Source organism: Molossus molossus, unplaced genomic scaffold, assembly GCF_014108415.1.
Source record: "Molossus molossus isolate mMolMol1 unplaced genomic scaffold, mMolMol1.p scaffold_m16_p_17, whole genome shotgun sequence".
NCBI classification, from domain to species: Eukaryota; Metazoa; Chordata; class Mammalia; order Chiroptera; family Molossidae; genus Molossus; species Molossus molossus.
In genome coordinates, this window is record NW_023425352.1 from 47,745,842 (window position 1) to 47,772,994 (window position 27,153).

Sequence of the window (27,153 nt, forward strand, 5' to 3'; positions counted from 1 at the left end):
TCATCAACTTCATAACCTCCCATGGCCAGGTGGTGATCTAGCTGGCCTACAATCCCATCCAAGGACAAACACACAAATAAAAATAATAGTAGTCAGGAGCTTATCTTAGCATATAATTTTAAAGTTTATAAAACACTCTCTCATGCAGCATCGTCTTTGGGGTTACTAGTGGTTCTGTGAAAATAAATGATATTATTTTCTTCACTGTTCACACAAAGAATTTTCAACTTTCTAAGTTTGAAGGGTCTTAACCAATGTTCACTGTCTTTGTCATAAACCAGAATGAGAATCAAGGCATATATGTTCCAACCCCATCATCCTAAAAGTTGCCTTTATTTTAACAGGACATCCTCCCGTCAGTTTCTCTGTAAGCCCTAACGCTACCTGCCACAGCCGCCGCCCAGCCATGGCCAGAGTGAATCATTCGCTCACTTCACTGAAAGCAGGAGCAAAGTTTACCATCCCCAACATTTATTTTCAACCCCATTGCCTTGGTAAGGCTTGATCTCTTACCAAGGAGGCCTACTAGACTGGAAGGAAACTAGCTCCAGATGATGTGTGTCCTGGGCAGTTCCAGTGTGAACTGGTTTCTACAGGTCTGGTACACAACCCAAATTCTCACCAAGAAACGGACACTCAAGAAAAGCAACATTTCTGAGAAAACACAATTGTCGTGACACATGCACCAGTCCTAAGTTATCTGAAGATTAGAAAATATGTAGCTTTCCTAAATTTATCTTTTTCAATCCATATCTAAATTTTAGGTCACTGAATTTAACTAATTAAATAATAATTGTAATAATGAAAATGATGATGAGTACACTCTTCCTAGAACTATTACAAGTAATAATAACTGATTATTAAGAATTTACCGTGAGCTAGGCACTGTGTTAAGTGCTCTATTAGTTAAATTATTAATTCCTACAATAATCCTTATATAGAGTGTCATTAGCATCCTCACTTTACAAAGAAGAGAATGGAGGCACAGAAAGGCTCAGTGAGTTTCCCAAGCAACACAGCAAGGAAGTCTGTGATTCAGTGTGTTCCCAGGCAGTCTTAGCCACTGAGCTGTATCGCCTGGCTTTCAGACCCAAGTTCTGCAGTCTGGGCTGCGGTTCCAAGCTTGTCAGCATCCAGGAAACCAAAGATCACAGGTTCTCAAGCACTGGGTGTAAGTCAGTATCTCAGAGTAATTGAGAAACTAACATCTTTGGAGGAAGAAAGGGGGAGGGGAGAGAGAGAGAATGAATGAGAATGTGTGCGTGTGTGTGTGTGTTGAGGTTAGGGTCAGAAAAGGGCATTGCAAAAGGAAGAAAAGTAGATAAGTATTGCCTCAGAAGTGTTTTTATTCCCCCTAGAATTTCAGAGTATATTTACAACTACTTAGTTTCTCTTTTCTACTCTAAACAAACATGTACACATTTCACTTTTATATTCCCATAACTGCTATAAAGATCAAGAATGTTATGAGGTGATTCACTACCTGACCAGACACAGGCTCCCTGTGCGCTCTCAAGGTAGAGGAAATAATTCTCCTTGTGCTGCTGCCCCTGCATTCGGAAGCTCTTCTGCCTGACTTTGCAAAACCAGCTCCAGATCCAGGAGTCCCACCTGTGAGAAGCTGCCTGGACTGACCAGGACAGGGCACAGTACACATCTCCCTCCGCAAAGAGGTGACATACCCGGTCAGTTTTTCCTTCGGTCTGGAGGCTGGTGTGACTGCGAACCTCATGATCCTCTTCTAGGTCAGAAACATCCTCCAGTTCCTCTGGGGTCTATGAGAAGAAAGCAAAACAAGGCTGGTGGGAATGGAGAAGGGAAAAGAGTCTGACAGAACCTCATAAAGGAAGCACAGAGACCAACATGGCCAGCAATTCCACTCCCAGGTGTATACTCAAGAGAAATGAAAACACATGTCCACAAAAAACCTGTAAACAAATGTTCATAGCAGCATCAATCATAATAGCCCCAAAGTGAAACAAGTTAAACACATATCTACTGACAAACAGATAAACAAAAAGTAGTATATTCATACAATGGGACATGATTTGGCCATAGAAAGGAATGAGGTACAGATCCATGCTGCAATATGGGTGATCCTTGAAAATATTATGCTAAGAGAAAGAAGTCAATTACAAAAGGCTACATAGTGTATGATTTCTTTTACATACTATGTCTAGAGTAAGCAAATCTATAGAGACAAAATTTTGACCCATGGTTCCTAAAGGAAGGAGTGTGGGTCAGCAGGGACTGGGCAGTGACTGCTAATGGGTATATGGTTTCCCTTTGGGGTGACAACAATGTTCTGGAATTGATGGTGATGATGGTCTCACAATCTTGTAAATACACTAAGAAACACTGAATTCTGCACTTTCAAGTGTTGAAATTAATGGTGCATGAATTACATCCTAATAACTGTCTTAATTAAATTTATTGGGGTGACATTGGTCAATAAAATTATATAGGTTTCAAGTGTACAATTCTACATCATCATGTACACTGCATTGTACATTTACCACCAAGAGTCAAATCTCCTTTTGTTACTATATATTTGACCCCTTCACCCTTTTTCCTCTGGTAACCACCAGACTGTTGTCTGTATCTCTGAGTTGTTTGTTTGTTTGTTTGCTTATCCTGTTTCTTCATTTATTGCTTTCAGTTTTAAATCCTAATAAATCTTGAAAGCAAAAGACAGCGAAACTGATCAGAAGGAAGTCTCTCAGTGAGTAGCAATTTGGCCACCAGTATGTGGTTATCGCAAACCAAGGAGTTTATAGGTGAATGGAATAATTACCATGAAAGCCATATCACATCAAAATACCACTGAACATTATCGAGAAATAAAATTTTCTCAGAACTTAATGCATAATTTAAGAAGAACTTCAGTGCCTATAAATAAATAGTTAATCTTCGTCCATTCCTTTTTTCTCAATTTCAGTTTCCACATCTCTTATTCAGAGGTATCTTGCCTGGGAAGTCCCTAGATTGGGCTGGGTTTCTCCGCCAAGCCTTTCCTGAGTCCCTCTATGTCACTATCATAATGCTCATCATACTTGACTGTATCATTGTTTGTTGAATAGGCAGCCAATTGCTGAACTGCCTACTCTGTGCGGTAAGGATGGGTCTGCCCTGCTCGTCATCACCACAACCTAGCACCCGCCTGCTTTTGAATAAAGGAAGCAAAATGATCAGTGATGGCCCAAAAGGCAGTTGGATATGAGCAAGCCAAAACACATCAACAGTAACAACAAGCACTTGTTCTAACTGTACCTTGACTGTGCTTCCCTCTTCTGTATTTCAAAGTCGATTTTTTTGTTTTACGCTGTTATTTTCTAGTTCAAGGTTTTTATTCCCTTAGTAAAGCAAGAATTAACTTAATATTTGTCTTAGTTTACACAGTTTATAATTTAAACTATGATTCTTTTATTATAAAGCCCTGGTGAGAAATCTCAAATACAAAAATTAAGGTTTCAAGGAAAACAACGAAAAGTAAAGCGGAAGCTCTATTATATACACCTGACTGCTAAGGACTTGGAAGGGGCAGCACCTGCCTCCTTAGACCAGCTCTGGTTTCCCTCAGACCTTGCATTGCACACAGGCTCTCTGTTTTCAGGGCTGCAAGAGCTTTCCTTCCCCTGGGAACGCAATGGTGAGTTCATATTGTGGAGCAACACCCCCAATTTCATAACCACAGAGAGCCTGAGATTCTTTCTTATCTCACGGATCTTTAACCAGCACATTCTTTGTTCTCTAACACTTGCACTATGCATCCCTTATCTCTTTGCATTTATTTCAACTTACTCCAATGGGATATTAACAGCCCCCTTTCACCAAGGCCTCCAACACGCTGAGTCATTGTTATCTCTATGTTGATCTCTACATGCAACTAAAGGCAGCTAAGATCACAGGGCAACTGACTCTCTCCCCTTAGATATTAATAACATGAGTTCACCAATGGGGAGCTTCTACACAGTCACACATTTATTATTGCCATGTGTGTGTGTGTATTCTTCCCACAGTATACTTGAGAAAAGATCTCTGCAATTTCCCTCCTTGATACATCACCAGCCCCTGTAACATCTGAATACATTCAGTTGATCAAATTCTCTTTCTTGGGGCCCGTTTTTCAGCTGAAGGCCATCTGGTGCCTCTACTGTGATCTGTTCTTATAAATGTCTCTTGCTTATCACTTGGGTGCTACTCTATCATGTGGTGATATATAACTTCATCACTGATTCGAATATTTTAGTCGACCCCAAAATAAAGTTACTTAACAGAAACTAAAAACAACTGCTGCTGTCAGAAGTCCCAAATTCCATTTTTGTGGGTGACGCTGCAGGAAGAAAAAAGGCTCTCATTTACGCCCACATACGTGCTTTCCTTTGTCTTTAAAACACTAACAGTGTTCCTGCTAAGCCATCACAACTGACCTCTTCTTTTCATGAACAGAATCAACCGGGGAGTGTTTAAAACACTTGTTGGCAGCATTTCGCTTTCAGTAAGGCGAGCAGCTGGATGGCACTGAAACATAAAATGTTAACATACTATATTATCGTTTAAGTGGAAACTAAGAAAGGAATAGGATTATTTCAGTGATTTATAGGATAATACATTAACTCCTTCAGGACTGGAGACGAATAATATTAGAAATAGAAGATATTTTTAAAAAAGGAAGAGAGAGGATGGGCTACCCTATATCATACATGTCCTGGAGACATCAGGGGGAACACTGTAAAGTATAGGACTGTCTGACCCCTATGCTGTACCCCTGAAACTAAAGCAAAGTAATATTGAATGTAAAAGGTAATTGAAAAATAAAATTTAAAACACAGCTTGTTATTACAACTAAACTACAGAACAACCATCATTCAGAACCGTCTGAAATGGAGCTGAATGGAAGTCCTACAACTACAAAATGAAAGAAGAGGCCACATGGAGACTGGTAGGAGGGGAAAAGGTGTGGACGGGCTGGTCCTACACCTACTTGTGGCAGATACCTCGGCTGTGAAGGTCCTCCCCGAGGAGTGAGGGGTTCCCATCCCACACCAGGCACCCAACTCAGGGTTCCAGTGCCAGGAAGAAAAGTCACCATCACATATGGCTGTAAAAACCAGCAAGAACTGAGGCTGAGGCTGCTGGAACCCCAGGCAGTTCCTCTTAAAAGGCCAGAGCATGGACTTGCTGGGATTCGCTCCCTCTGGGCTCCTGCCTGTGGGAGGCAGCTTGAAAGGCACCAGAGACTTACCGGGAAGAACTGAGTTGTTTGGCATCAGGGCAAGAGCTGGAGAAGCAGATTTCTCTCTGACAGACATGCTGGTAGAGGCTGTTGCTCCTTTGGAGAATTCTTTCCCCATGGGACCAGCAGAATGGCACAATATATGGGACTCCAGCTGCCTGGCTCACACTGTTTGCCCCACCCTGGTGATTCCCTGAGGCCTTGCCCCACCCAACTTTCAGGCCCACCCAAGCTGTTTCCAGTGGCTTTACCATAGGATTGGCCTGACTTGGCTCCTGTTTCAGATTTTCCTAAATTATCTCAAATGGGCAGCATCTGGTTGCAGCAAGCCCCATAACTCTTGCCAAGTGGCCCCAGGCCTGTTATAAGAAGTAGCCAGCTTACATTTGCAGCTTACATTTGCCTGGGCACCTCCAAGCCCAGCACAAGAAGCAGCCATCTGCAGATCACTTTGTAGCTTATGACTTGTGGCCCCAGAGAGAACACAGGCAAGTGTCTGACCTTGCCCCAGAGACAGCACACCCACTGGACAGCTTCAGACCATGTCGAAGCACCACTACTCAAACACCTTCACAAGTGACATGCTCAAGGAGTGGACTCAGTGGGTACCAGAGTCCTGCTGAAGTAAATCTTGCTCTGTGTGGTGGGCCCCTGCACAGCTGATCCTCCAAGGTAGTCAGAGGTTAGTGGTCAGTGGGTACAGCCAGTCCTTGCAGCTGATCAGCCTGAGTAAATCCGTCACACTGACTTGCCAACAGTCAAGCAGTCAATTACAACTAAAAGGTATAAAGTCCACACTAGGGGTGCATCTCAAGGGCCCAGCTAGAGTGATCAGGGAGGCTGTGTCACTGGACCCTACAGGACACGTCCTACAATAGGCCACCCTATGAAGCCTAGGAGTCATAGCAACTTTACCTAATATATTGAAACAAACACAGGGAGGCAGCCAAAATGAGGAGACAAAGAAACATGGCCCAAATGAAAAAAACAGAACAAAACCCCAGGAAACGAGCTAAAGGAAATGGAAATAAGCAGTCTAGCAGATGCAGAGTTCAAAACACTGGTTATAAGGATGCTCAAGAAACTTAGCATGAGGGCCTCAGAGTATAATAAAGAACCAGTCAGAAATAAAGGATGCACTAACTGAAATAAAGAATAACTTACAAGGAATCAACAGTAGCGTAGGTGAAGCTGAGAAGCAAACCATCGATGTGGAATACAAGGAAACAAAAAGTACTCAATCAGAACAGAAAAAAAGAAAAAAGAATGCAAAATATTAGGAAAGTGTAAGGAACCTCTGGAACAACTTCAAGCATACCAACATTCACATCATGGGGGTACCAGAAGGAGAAGAGAGACAGCAAGAAATTAAAAACCTATTTGGAAAAATAATGACAGAGAACTTTCCTAACTTTGTAAATGAAACAGACATAAAAGTCCAGGATACACACAGAGTCCCAAACAACATGAACCCAAAGAGGCCCACACCAAGACACATCATAATCACAATGCAAATATTAGAGACAAAGAGAGAATCTTAAAGTAGCAAGAGAAAAGCAGTAAGTTGCCTACAGAGGAGCTCCCATAAGACTGTCAGCCAATTTCTCAAAAGACACTTTGCAGGCTAGAAGGGAGTGAAAAGAAATATTCAAAGTGATGAAAAGCAAGGACCTACAACCAAGATTACTATATCCTGCAAAGCTGTCATTTAGAATCGATGGACATATAAAGTTTCCCAGATAAGAAAAGTGAAAGGAGTTCATCACCATCAAACCAGTATTATATAAAATGTTGAAGGGTCTACTTGAAAAAGAAGATAAAAAATATAAAAACTAAAATGGCAATAAAATAAATATCTATTAACAACTGAATCTACAAACAAAATGAACAAGCAGAACAGAAACAGACTCACAGATACAGATAATTTCTTGTTGGTTATCAGATGGGAGGTGGGTTATGAAAATAAGCAAAAAAGGTGAAGGGATTGAGAAGTATAAATTAGTTATTAGATTGAGGAACCTCAAAGGGGAGGGGGGAGGGGGACAGGAAGAGATAAACCACAGAACTTATATGCATATATGCATAACCAATGGATACAGACAATAGTATGGGAAGGCAGGATGGGGGCTGGGTCAGGGAGGAGGGGGTCAATGGTGGATTTGTTTCTTTGTTTCACCATATTGGCTATTTCAGTGGGTTTTGGAGCCTGCCCAATTGTCCTTCATCTGTATTACTTTCAACAATAAAGATAAGTCTACAGGGTTGTCAAAACGGGGGCAGAGTGAATGGAAGCTACACAGACCATCTCCCAGTACCAAACTGGAATTACAACTAAAAATAAAGACAAATCCTTGGAAAAAAGCATCAGAAAAGCAGCTTGCAAGGACCATATAACCAGGGACACTGACTCGATCCTGGTAGGATTGTGGAGGCATGAGAGGGAGCCCACGGACAGCAGCGGCCTTAGCTGTGAGCAGTGCCCTGGGGGTTATACTCCGAAGCCCACTCCACAGCACAGAGCCGGGACAGAGCACTGAAATGGCCACAGCCACTCACCTTGGCTCTCACAGAGAGAGGGCAGACTGGACTGGAACTGTGTGGGGACACTCGGGATATGGAGGGCACTAAGAGCTTTTGCTAAGTGGTGCCCACACAAGACTGTGGCCATCCTACTCCTTCCCACGGCTCTGGGGAGAGTCAGCAGCCCCTCCCTCAGAGATTCAACCCCACCAAGGTGGGCCCTTGAAATGTAAATTGAGGCTCACTACCAACCAGTAAATGCCCCACCCTCCGGAAATCCCCTTACTCTGAACACCTGAGGGAGTTTTTCATTCAACTGATAACCCAAGGCTCTTAAAGTAACTGCGACTAATAGCATCCAGGCAAAAGGCTAGAGGATAACTAAACCTTTCCTGGGCATGCAACTCTACCCAGGATAGTAAGACTTGACAGTGGTGTTTAACTTGGGCCCACCCAGGCTCATCCAAACCCACTAGAGGGAGCCACAAACAGCAGAACACCAACAGCTATAGGGACAATTGGGCAGGCTCCAAAACCCACTGAAATAGCCAATATGGTGAAACAAAAAAACAAATCCAAAATGAAACAACAAGAGACCTCTGCCGAAGACGAGATAAATGGAACACAGTTAAGCGAGTTAACAGAGCTAGAATTCAGAGCCATGATCTGGACGAATTCACCAGCATATGTAAGAACATGAGCAACATGAATAAAGACACAGAAACATTGAAAATCAACCAAATGGAAATTTAAAACCACCAAGAAGAAATAAAGAATGACATAGCAGAAATAAAGAACACATTGAAAGGACTAACCAGCAGAGTAGAGAAAGCTGAGGACTGGATCAGTGAATTAGAAGACATGGTAAAAAAAAATTCAACCAATCAGAAAACCAAAAGGAAAAAAACAATTAAAAAACAGGAAGACAGCTAAAGAGAACGGTGGGACAACTGGAAATGTAATAATATTCGCATCATAGGAGTCCCCAAAGAAGAAGAAAATGAGCAAGGGTGAGAGAATATAATTGAAAAAATACTGAAAGAAAACTTCCCTAATTTGGTGAAGAAAGAAGGCATTCAAGTTCAAGAAGCACACAGAGCCCCAAGTAAGAAGAACCCAAACAGCCCCACACCAAGACACATAGTAATTAAAATGCCAAAAGTTAAAGACAAAGAGAGAATCCTAAAAGCAGCAAGAAATAAGCAACAGGTTATCTTCAAAGGAAACCCCATTAGGCTCTCAGCTGACTTCTCAACAGAAATACTACAGGCCAGAAAGGAATGGAATTAAGTTATCAAGGTCATGAAAAACAAGGATCTGAATCCAAGACTACTCTACCCAGCAAGGCTATCATTCAAAAGAGGTCAAATAAAGAGCTTCCCAGACAAAAAAAGGCTAAGAGGATACATTAGCACCAAACCAGCCATGCAAGAAATGTTAAAAGGACTGCTATAAGTAGTAGAAGAAATAGGAAGAAAAATATAACTACAATAAACAAAATATGGCAATAAATAAGTACATATCAATAATCACCTTAAAAGTAAATAGATTGAATGCTCCGATAAAAAGACACAGAGTAGTTGATTGGATAACAAAGCATGACTCATCTTTATGTTGTTTACAAGAGACCCACCTCACAACAAAAGACTCACATAGGTTGAAGTGAAGGGATGGAAAAATATCTCCCAAGCAAATGAAAAGGAAAAAAAGCTGAGGTAGCAATATTAGTATCTGATAAAACAGATTTGAAAATGAAGGCCATAACTAGAGACAAAGAAGGCCACTACATAATATTGAAAGGATCTGTCAACAGGAAGATATAACCTTGGTAAAAATATATGCACCCAATATAGGAGCACCAACATGTATTAAAAATCTTCTGGAGGACGTCAAAGGAGAAATCAACAGCAATGTAATCATAACAGGGTATTTTAACACCCTGCTCACATCACTGGATAGATCCTCTAGACAAAAAATTAGCAAGAAATCCAAGACTCTAAATGAAACAGTAGACCAAATGGATTTAATAAATATCAGAGAATTATATCCCAAAACTACAGAATTTACACTTTTCTCAAGTGCACATGGGACATTTTCACAGATAGACCAAATGTTAGGACAAAAAGCAAGTCTCTACAAGTTCAAGGAGATTGAAATCCTATCAAGCATCTTCTCAGATCACGATGGCATGAAACTAGAAATCAATTGCAACAAGACCATGCAAAGACACTTGAACACATGGAGGCTAAATAGCATGTTATTGAACAATGAATGGGTTACCATGGAGATCAAGGAGATTAAACACTTCCTGGAAACCACGAAAAATGAACACACAACAACACGAAATCTATGGGATGGAGCAAAAGCAGTTCTGAGAGGAAAGTTCACAGCACTACAGGCCAACCTCAAGAAACAAGAAAAACCTCTAATAGACGATCTAACATCACAACTTAAAGAACTAGCAAAGAAAACAAACAAACAAACAAAAACCCCAGAGAAAGTAGAAGGAAGAAAATAGTAAAGATCAGAGAAGAAATAAATAACATAGAGACCAAAATAACAATTCAAAAGATCAAGGAAACAAAGAGCTGGTTTTTGAAAAGAGAAACAAGATTGATGGACCCTTAGCTAGACTTACCAAGAAACAGAGAGAACCCAAATACACAAAATCAGAAATGAAAGAGGAGAAGTAACAACTGACACCACAGAAACACAAAATTTCATTAACAGCTCCAATGAAAAATTATATGGCCACCAATTCAACAATCTAAGCAAAATGGACAAATTTCTAGAAACACATAGTCTTCCAAAAGTGGACTGGAAAGAGATATAAAACTTGAACAGTCCATTATAACTAAAGAGATTGAAGTGGTAATCAAGAAGCTACCAGCAAACAAAAGCCCAGGCCTGAATGGCTTTATGGGGGAGTTTTACTGAACATTCAAAAAAGAACTAACACCCATTCTCCTCAAACTATTTCAAAAAATTCAAGAAGAAGGAAGACTTCCAAACACATTCTATGAGGCCAGCATAATTCTAATTCCAAAACCAGAAAAAGACACTACAAAGAAATAAAACTGCAGGCCAATATCCCTGATAAACATACATGCCAAAATCCTGAACAAAATTCTAGCAAATCAGATCCAGCAATACATCAAAAAAAATTATTCACCAGGACCAAGTGAGATTCATCCCAGGGATGCAAGACTGGTACAATATTTGCAAATCAATAAATGTGATACACCACATAAACAAAATGAAGAATAAAAACCACATGATCATATCAATAGATGCTGAAAAAGCATTTGACAAAATCTAGCATCCATTTCTGATAAAAACGCTCAGCAATGTGGGAATAGAGAGATCATATCTCAACATAATAAAGGCCATATGTGAAAGACCGACAGCCAACATCGTACTCAATAGTCAGAAACTAAAACCATTTCCCTTAAGAACAGAAGAAGAAAGGGATGTCCACTTTCGCCACTCTTATTTAACATAGTACTAGAAGTCTTAGCCACAGCAATCAGACATAAAAAAAAGGGGGGGGGGTGATCCAAATTGGAAAGGAGGAAGTAAAACTGTCATTATTTGCAGATGACATGATATTATACATAGAAAACCCTAAAGACTCCATCAAAAATCTACTAGACTTAAATGAATTTGGCAAAGTAGCAGGATACAAAATTAATGCCAAGATATTGACAGCATTTTTATACACCAATGATGAACTCACAGAAAGAGAAACTAAAAAAACAATCCCATTTACCATCGCTGCAAAAAAATTAAGATACCTAGGAATAAACTTAACCAAAGAAGGAAAGGACCTATTTGCAGAAAACTACAGGACATTGAAAAAAGAAATAGAGGAAGATATAAAAAAGTGGTAACACATACCCTGTTCATGGATTGGAAGAAATAACATCTTTATTATTATTATTTTTTATATCCTCACCCGAGGACATTTTTCCATTTTTTGTTCAGGTAGAGTGGGAGGCAGAGAGAGGAACAGAGAAAGAGAGAGAGAGAAACATCGACGTGAAAGGAACACATCGAGTGGCTGCCACCCGCACAACCGACCAGGGCCGGGGACAAACTGCAACCGAGGTACGCGCCCTTAGCGGGAACTGAACCCGGGTCTCTCAGGACCGCAGGCCGAAGCTCTAACCGCTGAGCCAAACCGGCCAGGGCAGAAATAACATCTTTAAAATATCCATATTATTCAAAGCAATCTATAGATTCAGTGCAATCCTCATCAAAATACCAACGACATACTTCACAGAACTAGAACAAATACTTCAAAAGTTCATATGGAACCAAAAAAGGCCTCAAATAGCCACAGCAATCTTGAAAAAGAAGAACAAAATAGGAAGGATTACATTACCAGATATCAGGTTATACTACAAAGCTACTGTAATCAAAACAGCCTAGTACTGGCACAAGAACAGGCATATATATGAATGGAACAGAGTAGAGAACCCAGAAATGGACCCAAGAAAATATGCTCAATTAATATTTGACAAAGGTGGCAAGAGCATACAGTGGAGTAAAGACAGCCTCTTTAATAAATGGTGTTGGGAAAATTGGACAGCTACCTGCAAAAAAATGAAACTAGACCATCCACTTACACCATACACAAGAATACACTCCAAATGGATGAAAGACTTAAATGTGACTCATGAATCCATAAAAATTCTAGAAGAAACTGTAGGCAACAAAATTTTAGACATCATACGCAGCAGAATTTTCATTGATATATCACCTAAGGGAACAGAAACAAAGGAGAAAATGAACACATGGGACTACATTAAACTCAAAAGCTTCTGCACAGCAAAAGAAACAACCATCAAAATAGAAAGGCAACCCACTGTATGGGAGAGCATAATTACCAATGCTATATCAGATAAGGGGTTAATTTCCAAAATACATAGAGTACTCATACAACTCAACAAAAAGAAGCAAAGAACACAATTTAAAAATGGGCAGAGGATCTAAATAGACACCTCTCCAAAAAGGACATACAATGGCCAAGAGATATATGAAGAAATGCTCAACATCACTAATCATCAGAGAGATACAAATTAAAACAACAATGAGGTATTACCTCACACCTGTCAGAATGGCCGCCATCAACAAATCATCAAACAACAAGTGTTGGCGACGAGGGTGTGGAGAAAAGGGGACTCTAGTACACTGCTGGTGGGAATGCAGACCAGTGCAGCCACTATGAAAACAATATGGTGTTACCGCAAAAAATTGAATTGCTATTTGATCCAGTGATCCCACTTTTGGGAATATACCCCAAGAAGCCTGATACACCAATCAGAAAGAATATATGTACCCCCATTTTTATAGCAGCACTATTCACAAGAGCTAAGATCTGGGAACAGCCCAAGTGTCCATCAGTAGACAAATGGATAAAAAAGCAGTGGTGCTTATACACAATGGAGTACTTACTATGCAGCTGTAAGAAAGAAAAATCTCTTAACCTTTGAGATGACATACAGGGACCTGGAAAGTATTATCCTAAGTGAAACAAGCCAAGCAGAAAAAACAAATACCACATGATCTCACTTATTTGTGGAATATAATGAACATAACAGTCTGAGGAATAGGGGAGACCCAGAGGCGTGGAAGTAGGGTACAGACTGACAACCCTCAGAAGAGGAGGTGGAGGGGGGTGGGAAAAGATAAACCACAGAATTTATATGCATGTATGCATCACCAATGGACAGGGACAACAAAGCCGGGTATGGGTAGGGGGAGGGGAAGAGGGTGTCAATGGGGAAAAAAAAGAGAAACATCTGTAACAAAAATAAATTATAAAAAAATTATATATATATAAAAAAAGATAATTTACAAAATCAGCTTGTTTGTACTCATTGGGTGACTTTAGAAGGTTAAGCATCTGAAAGGTATATGTGGGGTGAAGGGCATTTGTGTGTGAGTTGTGTGTGTGTTTTTAATCAGTTTTCATTCTGCATGAGGGGACACCAGCCAGCTATCTTAGAGGCAGCTTCATGTAGTAGAAAGACCCTATTTTGTTGAGTAATGGAGACTTGAATTTCAATCTGGCCCCCCAATTAGTTATTATGCGCCTTTGAAAATTTTTTGTAACCTTTGAAACTATGGTTTACTAAGATCTAAATTTTGGGTAATAATACCTTATCCTGAAGTTTGTTTTGACACTAAATTATACCAACATGCTTTAATTAAGAGCTTACTTAGCCCACAGACATAACAGAGATGTTGCAACAGTGTTTCTTACTATTTATTGTTTGGCTCTTTGTATCTATTGCTCTCTTGCATGGCATGCTTTTCCTACAGTTTTCAGGTGGCTGGGTCCTTCTCACCATGGGAACTCAGGTGCTTTATCCTCAGCCCTATCCAGTCTTCCCTGGCCAGTCTACCTAAAGTTAGCTCTTTCCCCAACTGTATTTTATTACATCACCCTGTTGTTGTTGTTGTTGTTTTTCTTTAGGTCTCTTATCATGATTAACCTGAAATTATATGTTTCTTCTTTTTTCATTTGTTTTTTGTTTTTTTGCAAAGAGGTACGGTTTGGTATGGCCCCATTAGAACATAACTGCCGTGGAAATAGGGACGTTGTCTGTCTTATTTGTCACTCTGAGCACCCAAGATAGTATATAATATGTGCTCAATAAAGTTTCCTAACTGAATGAAGAAATAAAGTATTTTATGACCAATAAACATTGGTATCAGTGTCACAGGAAGGTCACAGGAACATATATGAACTACAAAGTTATGTTTAATCTTTTGCTTTGTGGCCTCAGTAGGTATTAATTTAATCATTCCTTGCCTAAGGGAAAGTTTGAGGTGAAGATTCCTGGACTTTTTTAAAAGCCTATGGAAATGAAAGACAATAAATTCTGAGCAGAGATATTTTTCACAAGCTTAAAATTCACAAATTTGGAAGATGGTGGAGATATCTATATATCCCATGATAGCAGTGCAGTGTGGATATAAAAGAATTAAGAAAAAATGTCATCTATCAAACCCAACCAGTTCCCCCCCCCCGCCTTTGATTTGAGAGAGAGAGGGGAAGGGAGAGAGATAGAAACATCAATGAGAGAGAACACTGATTGGATGTCTTCTGCATGCCCCCCTCTGAGGATCTGGCCCACAAACTGGGCATGTACCCTGACCAGGAATCGAACCAGCGACCTCTTGGTGCATGGGTTGAAGCTCAACCACTGAGCCACACCAACCGGGCTAAACCCAACCAGTTTCAAGTCTCACCAGGGTCCTGTACCACAAACTTTTCATTCAAACAGCAAGTAGTAAACCCTAAGGAACTATATGGGCATCTCATTGGTAACCAGTGTAGGAAAATGACAAATGATTGGCAGTTCTTTCAGTTGCCTAGATATTGCCTAAGGCTCTAGAAATGTAACTTTGGCACTTTTGACATCTTACTCTAAATAATTCTGGTTGTAAGAAGCTTTCTTGATTATTGTGGAATTTGTACCATGATTCCCTAGCCTCTACCCACCACATACAGTAGGATCATCCCAAGATGTTACAATAAAAATATCTCTAGACATTTGCAAATGCCTCCTGTTGGGGAGGAGGAGGAACTACTCTCTGAGAACTGCTCTAGAACTCTGGGTCATCTGCTGCAACACAGGTGGTAGGGTCAGGGGGAGGCCCAAAGCTATGTTTAAATTTTTCTTTTAAATTTTAAATAAGCAAATTTAAAACTTAGTTGCCTTAGGAAACATAAAAATAAAGAGTACTTTTTTTTTTTCTTGTACATATGAATTTGTAGACAGAAATTCATACCCCATAGCATACCATTATGGTTACAAAACAGAAGAGGGCACTCTTTAATCATTTTAGACTTAACCAAACAGCTGGAAGACAATATCAAAAGATGTATGAAAACAAAATTTTTTCTGTTTTTATTTTCTGTTATTTTTTTAAGTTTTACTCTTAATAAAGAAACTATTAGAGATGTGTGCAATGATAGTCCAATAAAGATATTAGAAAAATCAAGTTAAGTCATCTCGACAAACATAGTTGAATATCTTTTTTATGTATGTAAACAGGTTATTATGCCAGACACTGGACATCTTCACCCAAATAAAATATAATCCATGCCCTCAAGAGAGAAAGAAGGTAAGAATATTAGATAGAAATAAAAGATGTTCCCTAAAGTTAGAAGGTATGAGACTGAATTTGAATGGTGAGACATGGAGATGTTTCCTTAGAAATGTCAGGCAGAAGAGGGGAATAAACATAAAGTGCCCCAAGGTAAGCTTGGAAAGTATTCTTTGTTTTGTCAGAAAGTTGTCAGAAAGTAGATTAATGAACTTGAAGTTAGGATCCCTAAATTTTCATTCTAATTTTGCCACCAATTAACTTTGTTGTTAGGCAAATATTTCAATTTTTCTATGCATCAATTTCCTCATCTTTAAAATGGAGATAAGTAAGTACAACTTGATAATGTCTGTGAGCCCTTTGAGATTTACAATTATATGAGTTCATGTTTAAGCTGAAAGCATAACATTAATCTGGATAAAATATTCCTAGTACTAGGAGATCTCAGTATTAGGGGAAATCAGGTAAATATGTTCAGTTCAGTTGATTGAAACATAACTTATTCCAATCTATCATATTATTTAGAAGTATTATTAATCTTCCCAATACATGTGTCTCCTCATTCTCACAAGGAGTGAGAAGGTTCCAGTATTGTTCACCATTTTATAACTGGAGTGCCTTGCACACTGCCTGGAATATATGGATTTTAGTGAATGAAAACAAAAAAGAAAATAGATTAGAAAATTAATAAAGATGCAAATAGAGACATATATCCCTATTTGACATAATAGATATTGGTAGATTTCCTTCTTATAATCTTTCAAAAAACAATTCAATACAGCCTCTAGGTACCGTTATCATTCTATATTTCACAAGCCATTTCTTTTCTTTCTTCCAACATATGAAGAATATAACATCATATGAATTATTCCATATTATGAAACTAAGGAGCCTGGGTGAGTATTCTACCCCTTAAAGGCTACAACAATTTAAATACAGTTTGACAAAGCTAAGTTGCAGAATATAAATATATATACCCTAAAGTAAGAGGAAAGACTGTATCTATTATGTATAATAAAATATGAGTAAACATTTGGTCAAATAGGACAACTTGGGCAGATAGACCCTGAGCATGTAGAATATCATTGTCAGAGGAAACACAACCTTGATCCTTAGTTGTTTATTTTCTATAAAATAAATCTCTACTAGCTTACTACTTAGAAACCTACCTAGGCCAATAGCCATCATGTAGCCAATCATTTGATGCCTTCTACTGAGCCTGGATTATGATGTTTATCCTAGGGGGTGATCATCGCAATCACTTAAATTTATGTAAGGCCTTAGTAGGGACTCAAGTAATGATAGAATCACACAGGGTAAATCATATTTTAGCCTCATTCCCTCTATCAGGAAGCTTGTGGGCAGTCAGTCCTCTGATACCAGTGAGGCTGATAACTTCAGAAAAGCACATAGCCAATCAACAAGAGGGTCACAGATAGAACTAGCATTATCAATATCATTATTCTTCTTCATCCACCAAGTGTGTTGGTGATCTAGCTCTGATTCCAAGACAGCATGTCTAATTCATGAAAACTGCCATAAAAAGTATTCCAGCTTGAGGTTTAAATAAAGATATTAATGAAACCATGATGAATAGGATTTGGACAAAAGCATATTTTTGGAAAGTTCAAATATTATAAATACCCAGACCCAAATCAGGATCTTGACATTCTTCTTTTTGAGATCAGAAAAGTGAGGTAATCATTTTAAATTGAGGTCTTAAAAGAACTCATGAATAACTCTGCTAGGTATTCCACATTCTTCTCATGTAATGTTAACAATAAACCTGAAGAGGCAAATGTCATCATTTTAACACCACAGCCAGGAAACTGAGCCTTAGAGTTAATGAAACTGTCCACTGTCACACAGCTAATAGAATGTTACTGCAGAGCACAGTCTAGTTCTTGTTTCTTTTTTCTTTTTCTTTATCAATTTTAGAAAGAGAAGATAGGAGATGGAGAGAGAGAGAGAAACATCGATGAGAGAGAACATCAATTGGCTGCCTCCTGCATGCCCCCCACTAGGGATCAGGCCCACAACCTGGGCATGTGCCCTGACCGGGAATCAAACTGGCAACCTCTTGGTGCATAAGTCGATGCTCAACCACTGAGCCACACCGGCTGTGCCTAGTTCTGATTTCTGAACCATGTGGCTTAGTACTTACAAATGCATGCTAAATGTGGGAACTGAGTAGTTAAAACATACAGGTCTAGAAGGTGAGCTTCAAACAGCATGAATATGCTCCGAGAACAAGGCAGGCCAGGTATTTAGGAGCTCTGATCAGTATGCCACCAGATTGGTCCTTACTCTCCTCCTCCCCCTGCCAGATGTAATTTCTGGAGCTCAACAAACTTGGTGCTACTACCTTGAATGGTATATTGTCTTTGAAAACCAAACTAAAAGAAATCTGCTTATTTCATAGATTTGCCCCCTGGCTTTATGTTATACCAGTTTGAGATGATTTCAGTTTTGACCCTTAACATGAGCAAAAGCATACCAATAGATCTGAAAAAAAAAAAAAAAATGCTCCCCAGTTATTGCTTTTTTAAAAAAGTTCTATGCAAATTAGGCTATACTAATCAGCATAACTACTAAGTGTGTTTTGGACAGAGCTGTAAGTTTATATCCTATTTCCAAAGTACAAGCAGAAAATCTATGGTAAGTAACTTGCAAAAATTTTTTTCAATAAGGCAAGAACCACTTTAGAACATAATGTAAGACTGAGTATATGGATTCTAGGTCAAATACCACCTTTAATAGCTTGTGACCTCAAACACTTGTTGAGCACTCAACTTCTTCGGAAGTAAAGGAAAAGACTGAACGGAATGATTTATAAAATCCCCTTCCATTCTCCCTTCACTCTGCAAGTCAGTTGCAGGTTTAGTTACAATGTATGAGGAAAGATATTTGTTTAAAAAAACAACAACAACTTTGAATTGGCAGGACAACCTTCTTTTGAAATGTTCAACACAATTCTAGAACACAAGCCTAATTTGGGGTGTTAACCTCTCAGGAGTCAGAAAGAACTTCTGAAGCTCGTTTTGTCCCGACGACTCAGGACGGCGCGAGGGTCCTTCACAGGCGGCCGAGTAACTGATGCCGCCCCAGGAACAGAGGCAGGGCAATCGCTCTCACGGCTGGGTGGCGGGAGGGGTGCTGCTGCTGGAAACAATGCAATCATGACCACGACGATGACGACGATGACGACAGAAGTGGAGGTGGGGTAACGACGGCGGCGGCAGCAGTCATAGCAGTGATAGCAGCAGCAGTGGTGCCAACAGGTAACTAATAACATACCTGAACGTTCACACGTGGTATAAGTGCTGCTACCATGATTATCAGACACATTTTACTCTATTTGAGGGACGATGTCTCACCTTTTCCTTTATACTCTGTGCAAATAAACTCTACATATGTGAATTTGTGCTCTTACCCTTAGAACAGACAGCTGAAGAGGGTTATCTAATTTTGAAAAAGTATTAATTTTCCTATTTCAGGAAAGCTATTCTACAGATGCTAAAATATGAGTTTCAGAGAGTTTCTGATGGCAAAAAAGTGCACTTAATGCACTTTAAAGTAGATACATACATGTGTACAAACATATTCTAATTCTATAAAACATTTCATATATGTAAGAGAGAGAGAGAGAGGAAGAGAGTTGTGGAGCATCATATCTTGTGTTCTTTATAATTTATTTGTTTCTAAATCTTTACAATATATATTTGTTACTTTTATTATGGGGAGCAGAAAAACAATCAAGAACCCCTGCTTAAGGCTGAATGTGCCATTATATGGATATGGCAACAGTAGAAAAATAAAAGAGCAAGTGTGCCCAGCTTACTGTAGGAGAGAAGAGGTGGCCTTGTCACTTAGTTCTATCGCTGTGTCATGATATGTGACACTGATGCAGACACAGACCAGAGCTTTCAGTAGGTGAGGGGGACACTGCCGCGTATGCCTCCATCATCAGAGCAAGCACTGAATCTGACTGTGATCTGAGCAACAGAGAAATGCCCCCATGGCCCCATGCTGTACCCAGTGCATGGGCTCCTTTTTAACTCTGCAGATATATAAAAGCAGTTGCTTCATTATTTTATGTATCACATTTTCAGTGTCCTGGAAACTGGTTTCACAAAAGTGTTCTATAAAAAAGATTTTGAGAGAAAAGAAAGTTGTGTTTTGATTTCCCAGTGGAGATATATATATATAAAATATATATTAATGTATATATTATATATGTACCCATACATACATATATATACATACACACACATATTTGTGTGTGTATACATATGCCATGCATATGTATATGCATATATGCATAAGGAGATATTTTACTTCCAGTTGTTAGGTGGCCAGGTATAATATTAATGGACCTAATCAAATTTATCTACCTAGATTTGCAAAGTAATCTCAGACACAGTAATAAAGCAAAATACTGTCTGCTGTGTTCCAGCCATGGACAGTACGTAAGGCTCAGCAGGATGTCCAAACCTAGCACTCCCATTTCAGTGAACTAAAAAACATGATACTGGGGAGATATTGCATAGCAAGGCCGTAAGTCAGATCCACATTAGACATTTGTACATATTATTCAAGGTTACTGGATTGAAGTTTGCTTCATGAGACCTAAGAATTCTCTACACTAGTAGAATTAAGTAGCTTAAGTTGACAGCTTATATATTAAATAGAACAGAAGGCAACAAAACAAATATTTGGACAAACCCTAAACTAGAATTATGCTCTCCCTATAAAGGGATTTTTAAATCTCAAAACTAAAAGGCCTATTTGTAGAAGTAAGTGAGTAGATCATTGTTGAAGATGTAACCAGATGTAAGTGGTTATGAAACTAGCTCAGGCAAATGCATCATGCTGTTTCTCCACAGACTGTCCTGATCAATGGAATGAGGACGAGTGGTGGAAGCAAACTGAGAGCGAAAGTTAGATTTAAAACTGTGCATGTGTTCCTTAATACATTCAACATATACATACCATAGAATCCAGACACTCCCCCCCTAGGTACAGATCCATGAGAAACGAAAATACACAGTCACACAAAGATGTACACAAATAATTAGAGCAGCTAGGTCTGGAAAAGCCGATTCATAAGAACAACTCAAATGTTCATCACCAGGGGAATGACCTAACACTTGATGTCCATTTAATAGGATATTATTCAATTACAAAAAGAAATACATTGTGGATACAAGTAACAACATGAATGAATCTCAAAAATGATGATGCAGAGTGAAAGAAGCCTAATAAGGATGCGTACTATGTGATTCTATTTATACATTCTAGGAAATGCCAATCAATCTTCAGTAACAGAAATCAGATCAGTGGTCATTTGGAGTCTAGGGGAAGGAGTGACTGATGACAAAGGGGCTCCAGCAAGTTTTAATGTATGTTTATTATCTCGATTGTAGTATAACTTCAGGGTTATATACGTATGTCTATAAAACATACCAAACCATATGCTTTAATATGCAGTTTATTAAATGTCAATTACATATTAATGATTCTGTTTAAAATATGCATTTTATTATTTAATGCTTATCTAAACACATATTACATAAAGTAATAACCGTTTGCCCAGCCCAACCAATAACTATAAATGGGTCCAAGAAATATGGAATTATGTTGAACTGGCATATGAAAGCAGTATTGCAAGTTGATTTTTCATCAAGTAATATTAATTTTTTTGCTATTTAATAAATGGACCCTGTCCGGCTGGTGTGGCTCAGTGTTTGAGCATCGACCCATGCATCAAGAGGTTGCCGGTTCAATTCCCGGTCAGGACACATGCCCAGGCTGTGGACCTGATCCCCAGTGGAGGGCATGCAGGGGGCAGCCAACTGATGTTCTCTCTCATCAATGTATCTCCCTCTCTCCCTCTCACTTCCTCTCTAAAATGAATAAAAAATATTTTTAACAAAATGGATCTTAATTCATAGTAACTGCATAGTAACCACCAAAAATGTTAAAGTTTCCTTATCCATGTTAATACTAAAAGTTGAATTTTATCAAAAATGAGCTTCAGCTCCCAGGCATCTTTTTCATGGTTCTTCTCACCAGAGGTGTTTAGAGATCAAGAAACATTCAACTTTAGTGAAAATGATACCAACTGGAGGTTTTTCTATACAGACATCAATGTGAAATGACCAATGATACGAATAGCAATACATTATAGCAGCAATGGATTTTTCCATAATTTAACTGTATTTCTTTTTTTTTTTTTTTTTATCCTCACCCGAGGACATTTTTCCATTTTTTGTTCAAGTAGAGTGGAAGGGAGAGAGAGGAACAGAGAGAGAGAGAAACATCGATGTGAAAAGAACACATCGAGTGGCTGCCACCCGCACGACCAACCAGGGCCGGGGACAAACTGCAGCTGAGGTACGTGCCCTTAGTGGGAACCGAACCCGGGTCTCTCCAGACCACAGGCCGACGCTCTAACCACTGAGCCAAACCGGCCAGGGCTTAACTGTATTTCTAAAAATACCAAGCCAAGCTTTAAACTTTTTTACTTCATTCAAGGCAATAGTCTTCAAAAAATTTTAGTAGTTGAACCCCTTTCTTAAATGAAATTATAGAATGCTAACATTAACAACACAAAAAGAGTATATGTAACTATTCTGATAAAAGCACAAAGCTGGGGAGCTGGTGTGTGTGCATGTGTGTGCACATGATGTGAACCTGGAGAGTCAGGTCTCTCCCCTGCCCACCTTCTATCACAGTTCAGAAAATAATCCCACTCATGCTAGTTATCCCAAAACTATAGCTTAAACCACTATGCTTTCACTTGGGGGGGTTAATCGTCCACATTTCACCAGGAGTTGGTTCATGTTATTTCAGTAAGGAACTATGAAACTTCAGGTTTAATGTGCAGAATTAAAGATAATGATATATACCTACACTTCCTCCTGTACTTGACAAATGTGCTATTTGCTTAGTTGATTTTAAAATATAGCAATAAAATAGCAATTACAATCCATCATCTGTTTTACCCATATGTTGCTTTGTCCTGTCTTTTGCAGTAACTTTCCTCTCTGTTATTACTCCCTTCTGGATTTATCTAGAATAGTCTTAGATGTCAGCAGCTCCAAGCTGTTCATGTATAGATAAAGATTTCATTTTCAAAAACCCACTTAAACTATCTTTAGATGAACAATATTGTCATCTATTTACAACACTGAAGTTATGTGTTAAATAAAACTAACAATAACTTATACTAAGACCAATAATTCATTTTATATTCTTACCAAACTAAATGGTAAGCACTCTTCAGCTGAATTGATCTTTCTTACTTTTCAATCTCACCTTTCATTCTTATCTTTCTACCTATTTAAAGTAATTTAGTATGCCAATCATTTTTTTGCTAACATTGTTCTGTCTTAAAATTTCTTTTTCCCTGCAGATCTTATCCATTATCCAGAAACCAGAAATAAAATTTGGTCTCTAGAAAGGAGACATTGTTTAAAACTCAGTTTTACAATGAGAGAGATAATCTACTTTGGAACAGTATTCTTGTTATCAATATGGCGAGATGAAAAAGTAAGCCATACTCCACCTAAGAGAATTGGCTAGGTTTGATTTCATAACTTCAGTGACTTGGTGTGTGTGTGTGTGTGTGTGTGTGTGTGTGTGTGTGACATTATTCTTTTTAAATCTGAAGGTATCAAAATTCAAATAGAAAAAATAAAAACATATACAGATTGCATTCAGAGATATTTATGGATTACTGTGTATAAAGTACAGCATGTGGAATTGTCATAAATTATATGAGTAAACCATCTTTTTTTTTTTTTTTTTTTGAGAAGATAAACTTCTTTTAATTTGAAATCTGAAACAAGTGATTATCTTTTCTTGTATTTTATTTTATGTGTTATATTGATTTTTAATTCAATTTATTGGGGTGATGTTGGTTAATAAGATTATATGGGTTTCAAGTGTAGATTTCTATGATACATGATCTGCATATTGTATTGTGTGCCCACCACCCAAAGTCAAATCATCTTCCATCACCATATATTTGCCTCCCTGTACCCTTTACTACCCTCTCACTCCCTTCACCATCATTATGAAGCTAATGCAACATGGTGTAAGTTCTATATACTAAGTTTTAGTCAAAATTTCACAAATATTAAAATATATTATTCACATTGTTCTATCAACATACACCTTTATTTGCACAATGGAAAACTTTTTCGATTTATACAAAATGTCTTGTTTGATTTGTTTGGCTACACTGTATAAGCTTCCCCTTATTATTCTCTAATATTTGCAGATTGTTTTAGCTTAGTGCTAACGTGAGCAGTGCAGTGGACCTCAAGATTTTTCAGGATAAAATATTCTTTTATTTCTCATGCTGCTTAACCATGAGAAATAAAAGTTCCTAGTCTTCGCGACTGAACTATCTAAATACACCTTTCACTTTAGGCATCAACTCTGGAATCTTTGTGTCATGAAAAATTTAAAACTTTGTATTATATATTGAACTGAATAAGGAGTAAGTTCAATACTTTGGGGCTAGAAGTCAGAATAACTAGGTTTCCAACCTTAATTTTCATTCATTCACTTTTGCATTTAAAAATTTTCATTATGATGCAGATATGGTGGTAGTTATTAATCAATAAATAGAATAATCAATAAAGAGCTGAGATTGTATCAAAGGGGTCTTTCCATCGAATGGAATAATAACATCATTTATTCTGTGACTCTGAAGAAGTTATTTGGTACTTGGTTTCGCGTACTGTAAATTAAAGATAGCTGTCCCTGCCTCTGTATGTTCCACTTTTACCTCTTTCTCATCAAATGTTATTATAGTCAACTCAGATGATGGATGCAGAATTAACTCTGTATATACATAAAGTCACACTTTCTTATTTTTATGTAAAACTATTTTTATAAAATCTCTTTATCAGTTCAGGATACATAGTAGATTCTCACTGAAATTTTCTCTTCCTTCTTCTTTACTACAATGGCAGTCCAGGAAATAAATTAAGAGCATGCTCACTGGAATGAAAAAAATTAAATTTCAGCTCTGTTACACCACATGTTAGTTGTGTGGAATTGGGGAAGTATATTCAGCTCCTTCAATTTTTGATATATCTATTGATATAATTGTTATAAGGAATATATGAGAGGATAATATGCAATACTTAATCTAGTGCTAAGAACGGAGTAAGTATGCAAATATTAGCTCTCATGTCAGTCTAACATATGTCAAGAAATATTAACTGTTATGTCTAACTAATACTACAGCTGGAATGCTAAATGAAAAATATCAGGACAGGAGTTAGAGAATTTATCCTGGTTCAGTCACTTATTGACTAGGTGATCATGTTATTTTTAACTTTTAGAGTCTAGATTCCATTCTACAAAACGGGAGTCATTATATCTGAAAGGGCTGTGCAGTCTGCATGAATAGGTCATATGAAGATGATTAAAGTATTTTACAAATACCAATCTGAGGACAGATGTGAATATAGTTAAGAAATTATTAAGTAGCATCACCTTTAACTTTCACTCATATTTTATTTTGTTAAATAATTAAAAATACTCAAAAGACTGTCTTAAAGAAGCTTAGACAGAGAAATTTTGAAATCGCTTAAAAAACAAACAAACAAACAAACAAAAAACTAATAACTGCTTCTCTTTAAAAGGCACATTGAAGGTAAAATAGAGAATCCGAAGTGAGGACAAGAAAGCAGCGGAGACCTGCAATGAGGTTAGAGTCTTTCGGGTGGGGGGATTCTAACATCTAGTAGTCACCTAACACAAACGAAAGTACATCACACAAGCTGCGAAAATAGCCCTGGTGAGAAGGCCAGTGACTTTCAGACACTTTGTGCTTTTCTCTAGGGAGCACACTTTCATATAAAACCTAACTCAGATATCCTATCTACGGAACATGTCATGATTCTGCCGAGACCAAGGACCCAAAGCCCTGCCCTGAAGCTCTCCCTTTCCCCAGCATGGAGGCCCCTTCTTAGTTTCTTCGAAGGATTCAGTAAAACATATTAGCTCAATAACTTAAGGTCAACAGTAAAATTATGTTAGGTTTCTTAATTAAACAAAAGCCTTTATTAGCCTTCGGCCTAATTTTGGTGATTCACAGCTAAACAATGAAACTAAAAATCACTAAATTGCATTGCTTATAAATCTCTACTCCTAATTTAAAGCACTGTGAATTGCAGCTAGATTGAAGGCCACATTTCTTCAGCCCTCTGTGACTTAAAAAAACCTCCAAAGTTCTTTGTACATTTTCCTTGATTTTTTATGCAATACACAAACATACACACACACATATAAGATACACAAACGTATACCTATGTTACATTACATAAAATAGCTTAATATGACTGTAACTTGACATTTTATTTCAGAAGAAATCAATACTTTTAGAGTGATCATATGGGAAAAAAAAAAAGTTGTTGAGCTTATAAACTCTGAAATATTTGCCCTAAGACAAGCAGGGCAACTCTGTGTCACAAAAGACTGTCATGGCCGTGCTGCATCTGACTACATATTAGAACCTATTATGTTATAGTTTTGTTTTTATGAAATTTTAAAATATAAATGATATAATTGACTTTAATATTTTTGTTGCAACAACTGCCCAAAAATGAGACTCTGAATTAATTTTAAATATGATACTATCTCCCTTTCTGTGCCAATAACTTAAATCCAATTTTATTTCAGTCAAAGCATCTGCTCCATATGGCAAATCCCCAAGAAGTTCTGATTCTTCTAAATGAGACCCGATATCTAAAAACTAAGAACAGAAACTGGATTTATTCATTGTAGCCAAGATGTCATTGCTTCAAACTCTTTTAGTGGACAGAGCTAGAAAATAGATTATTTTCTAAGAGTATGACTTTATACTGATAAATACAATAACAGATTAAAAAATACAATGTGGCAAAGTAGGATTTACTCCATCAATTCAAGAACACTCCAGTGCCAGAAATTCCAATAAGATAGCTTACCTTACCTAGATATAAAAGTGAAAAACATTAGATTTCTCCCAATATACTGAAAAGCCTTTGACAAAATCCAAAACCTTTAATTAAAACATTCAATAAATATAAAATTATGGCTATTTACTTAATATGCTTCACCCATGATGCTCTAAAGTTGGCAGGCTAGTTAAAATAATACAGTGTAGACAACAATTTGGGGGGAGGATGAGGAGGAGGGTTTCTAGGGGGGAAAAAGAAGAAATATCTGTAACAAAAATTAATTAATAAAAATTGGAAAAAATAATAATAATA

At 38.0% G+C, this 27,153-nt stretch overlaps 1 protein-coding gene across 1 annotated transcript in view; it reads right to left on the reverse strand.

The window, feature by feature from the left end:
- The window catches only part of CTNNA3 (catenin alpha 3), a 1,555,380-nt gene that overhangs the window by 144,222 nt on the left and 1,384,005 nt on the right, over positions 1-27,153 (reverse strand). Inside the window, exon 14 of the mRNA XM_036264901.1 lies at positions 1,683-1,775. Coding sequence (XP_036120794.1) covers positions 1,683-1,775 — 93 coding nt within the window. The remainder of the gene's footprint in view (positions 1-1,682; positions 1,776-27,153) is intronic.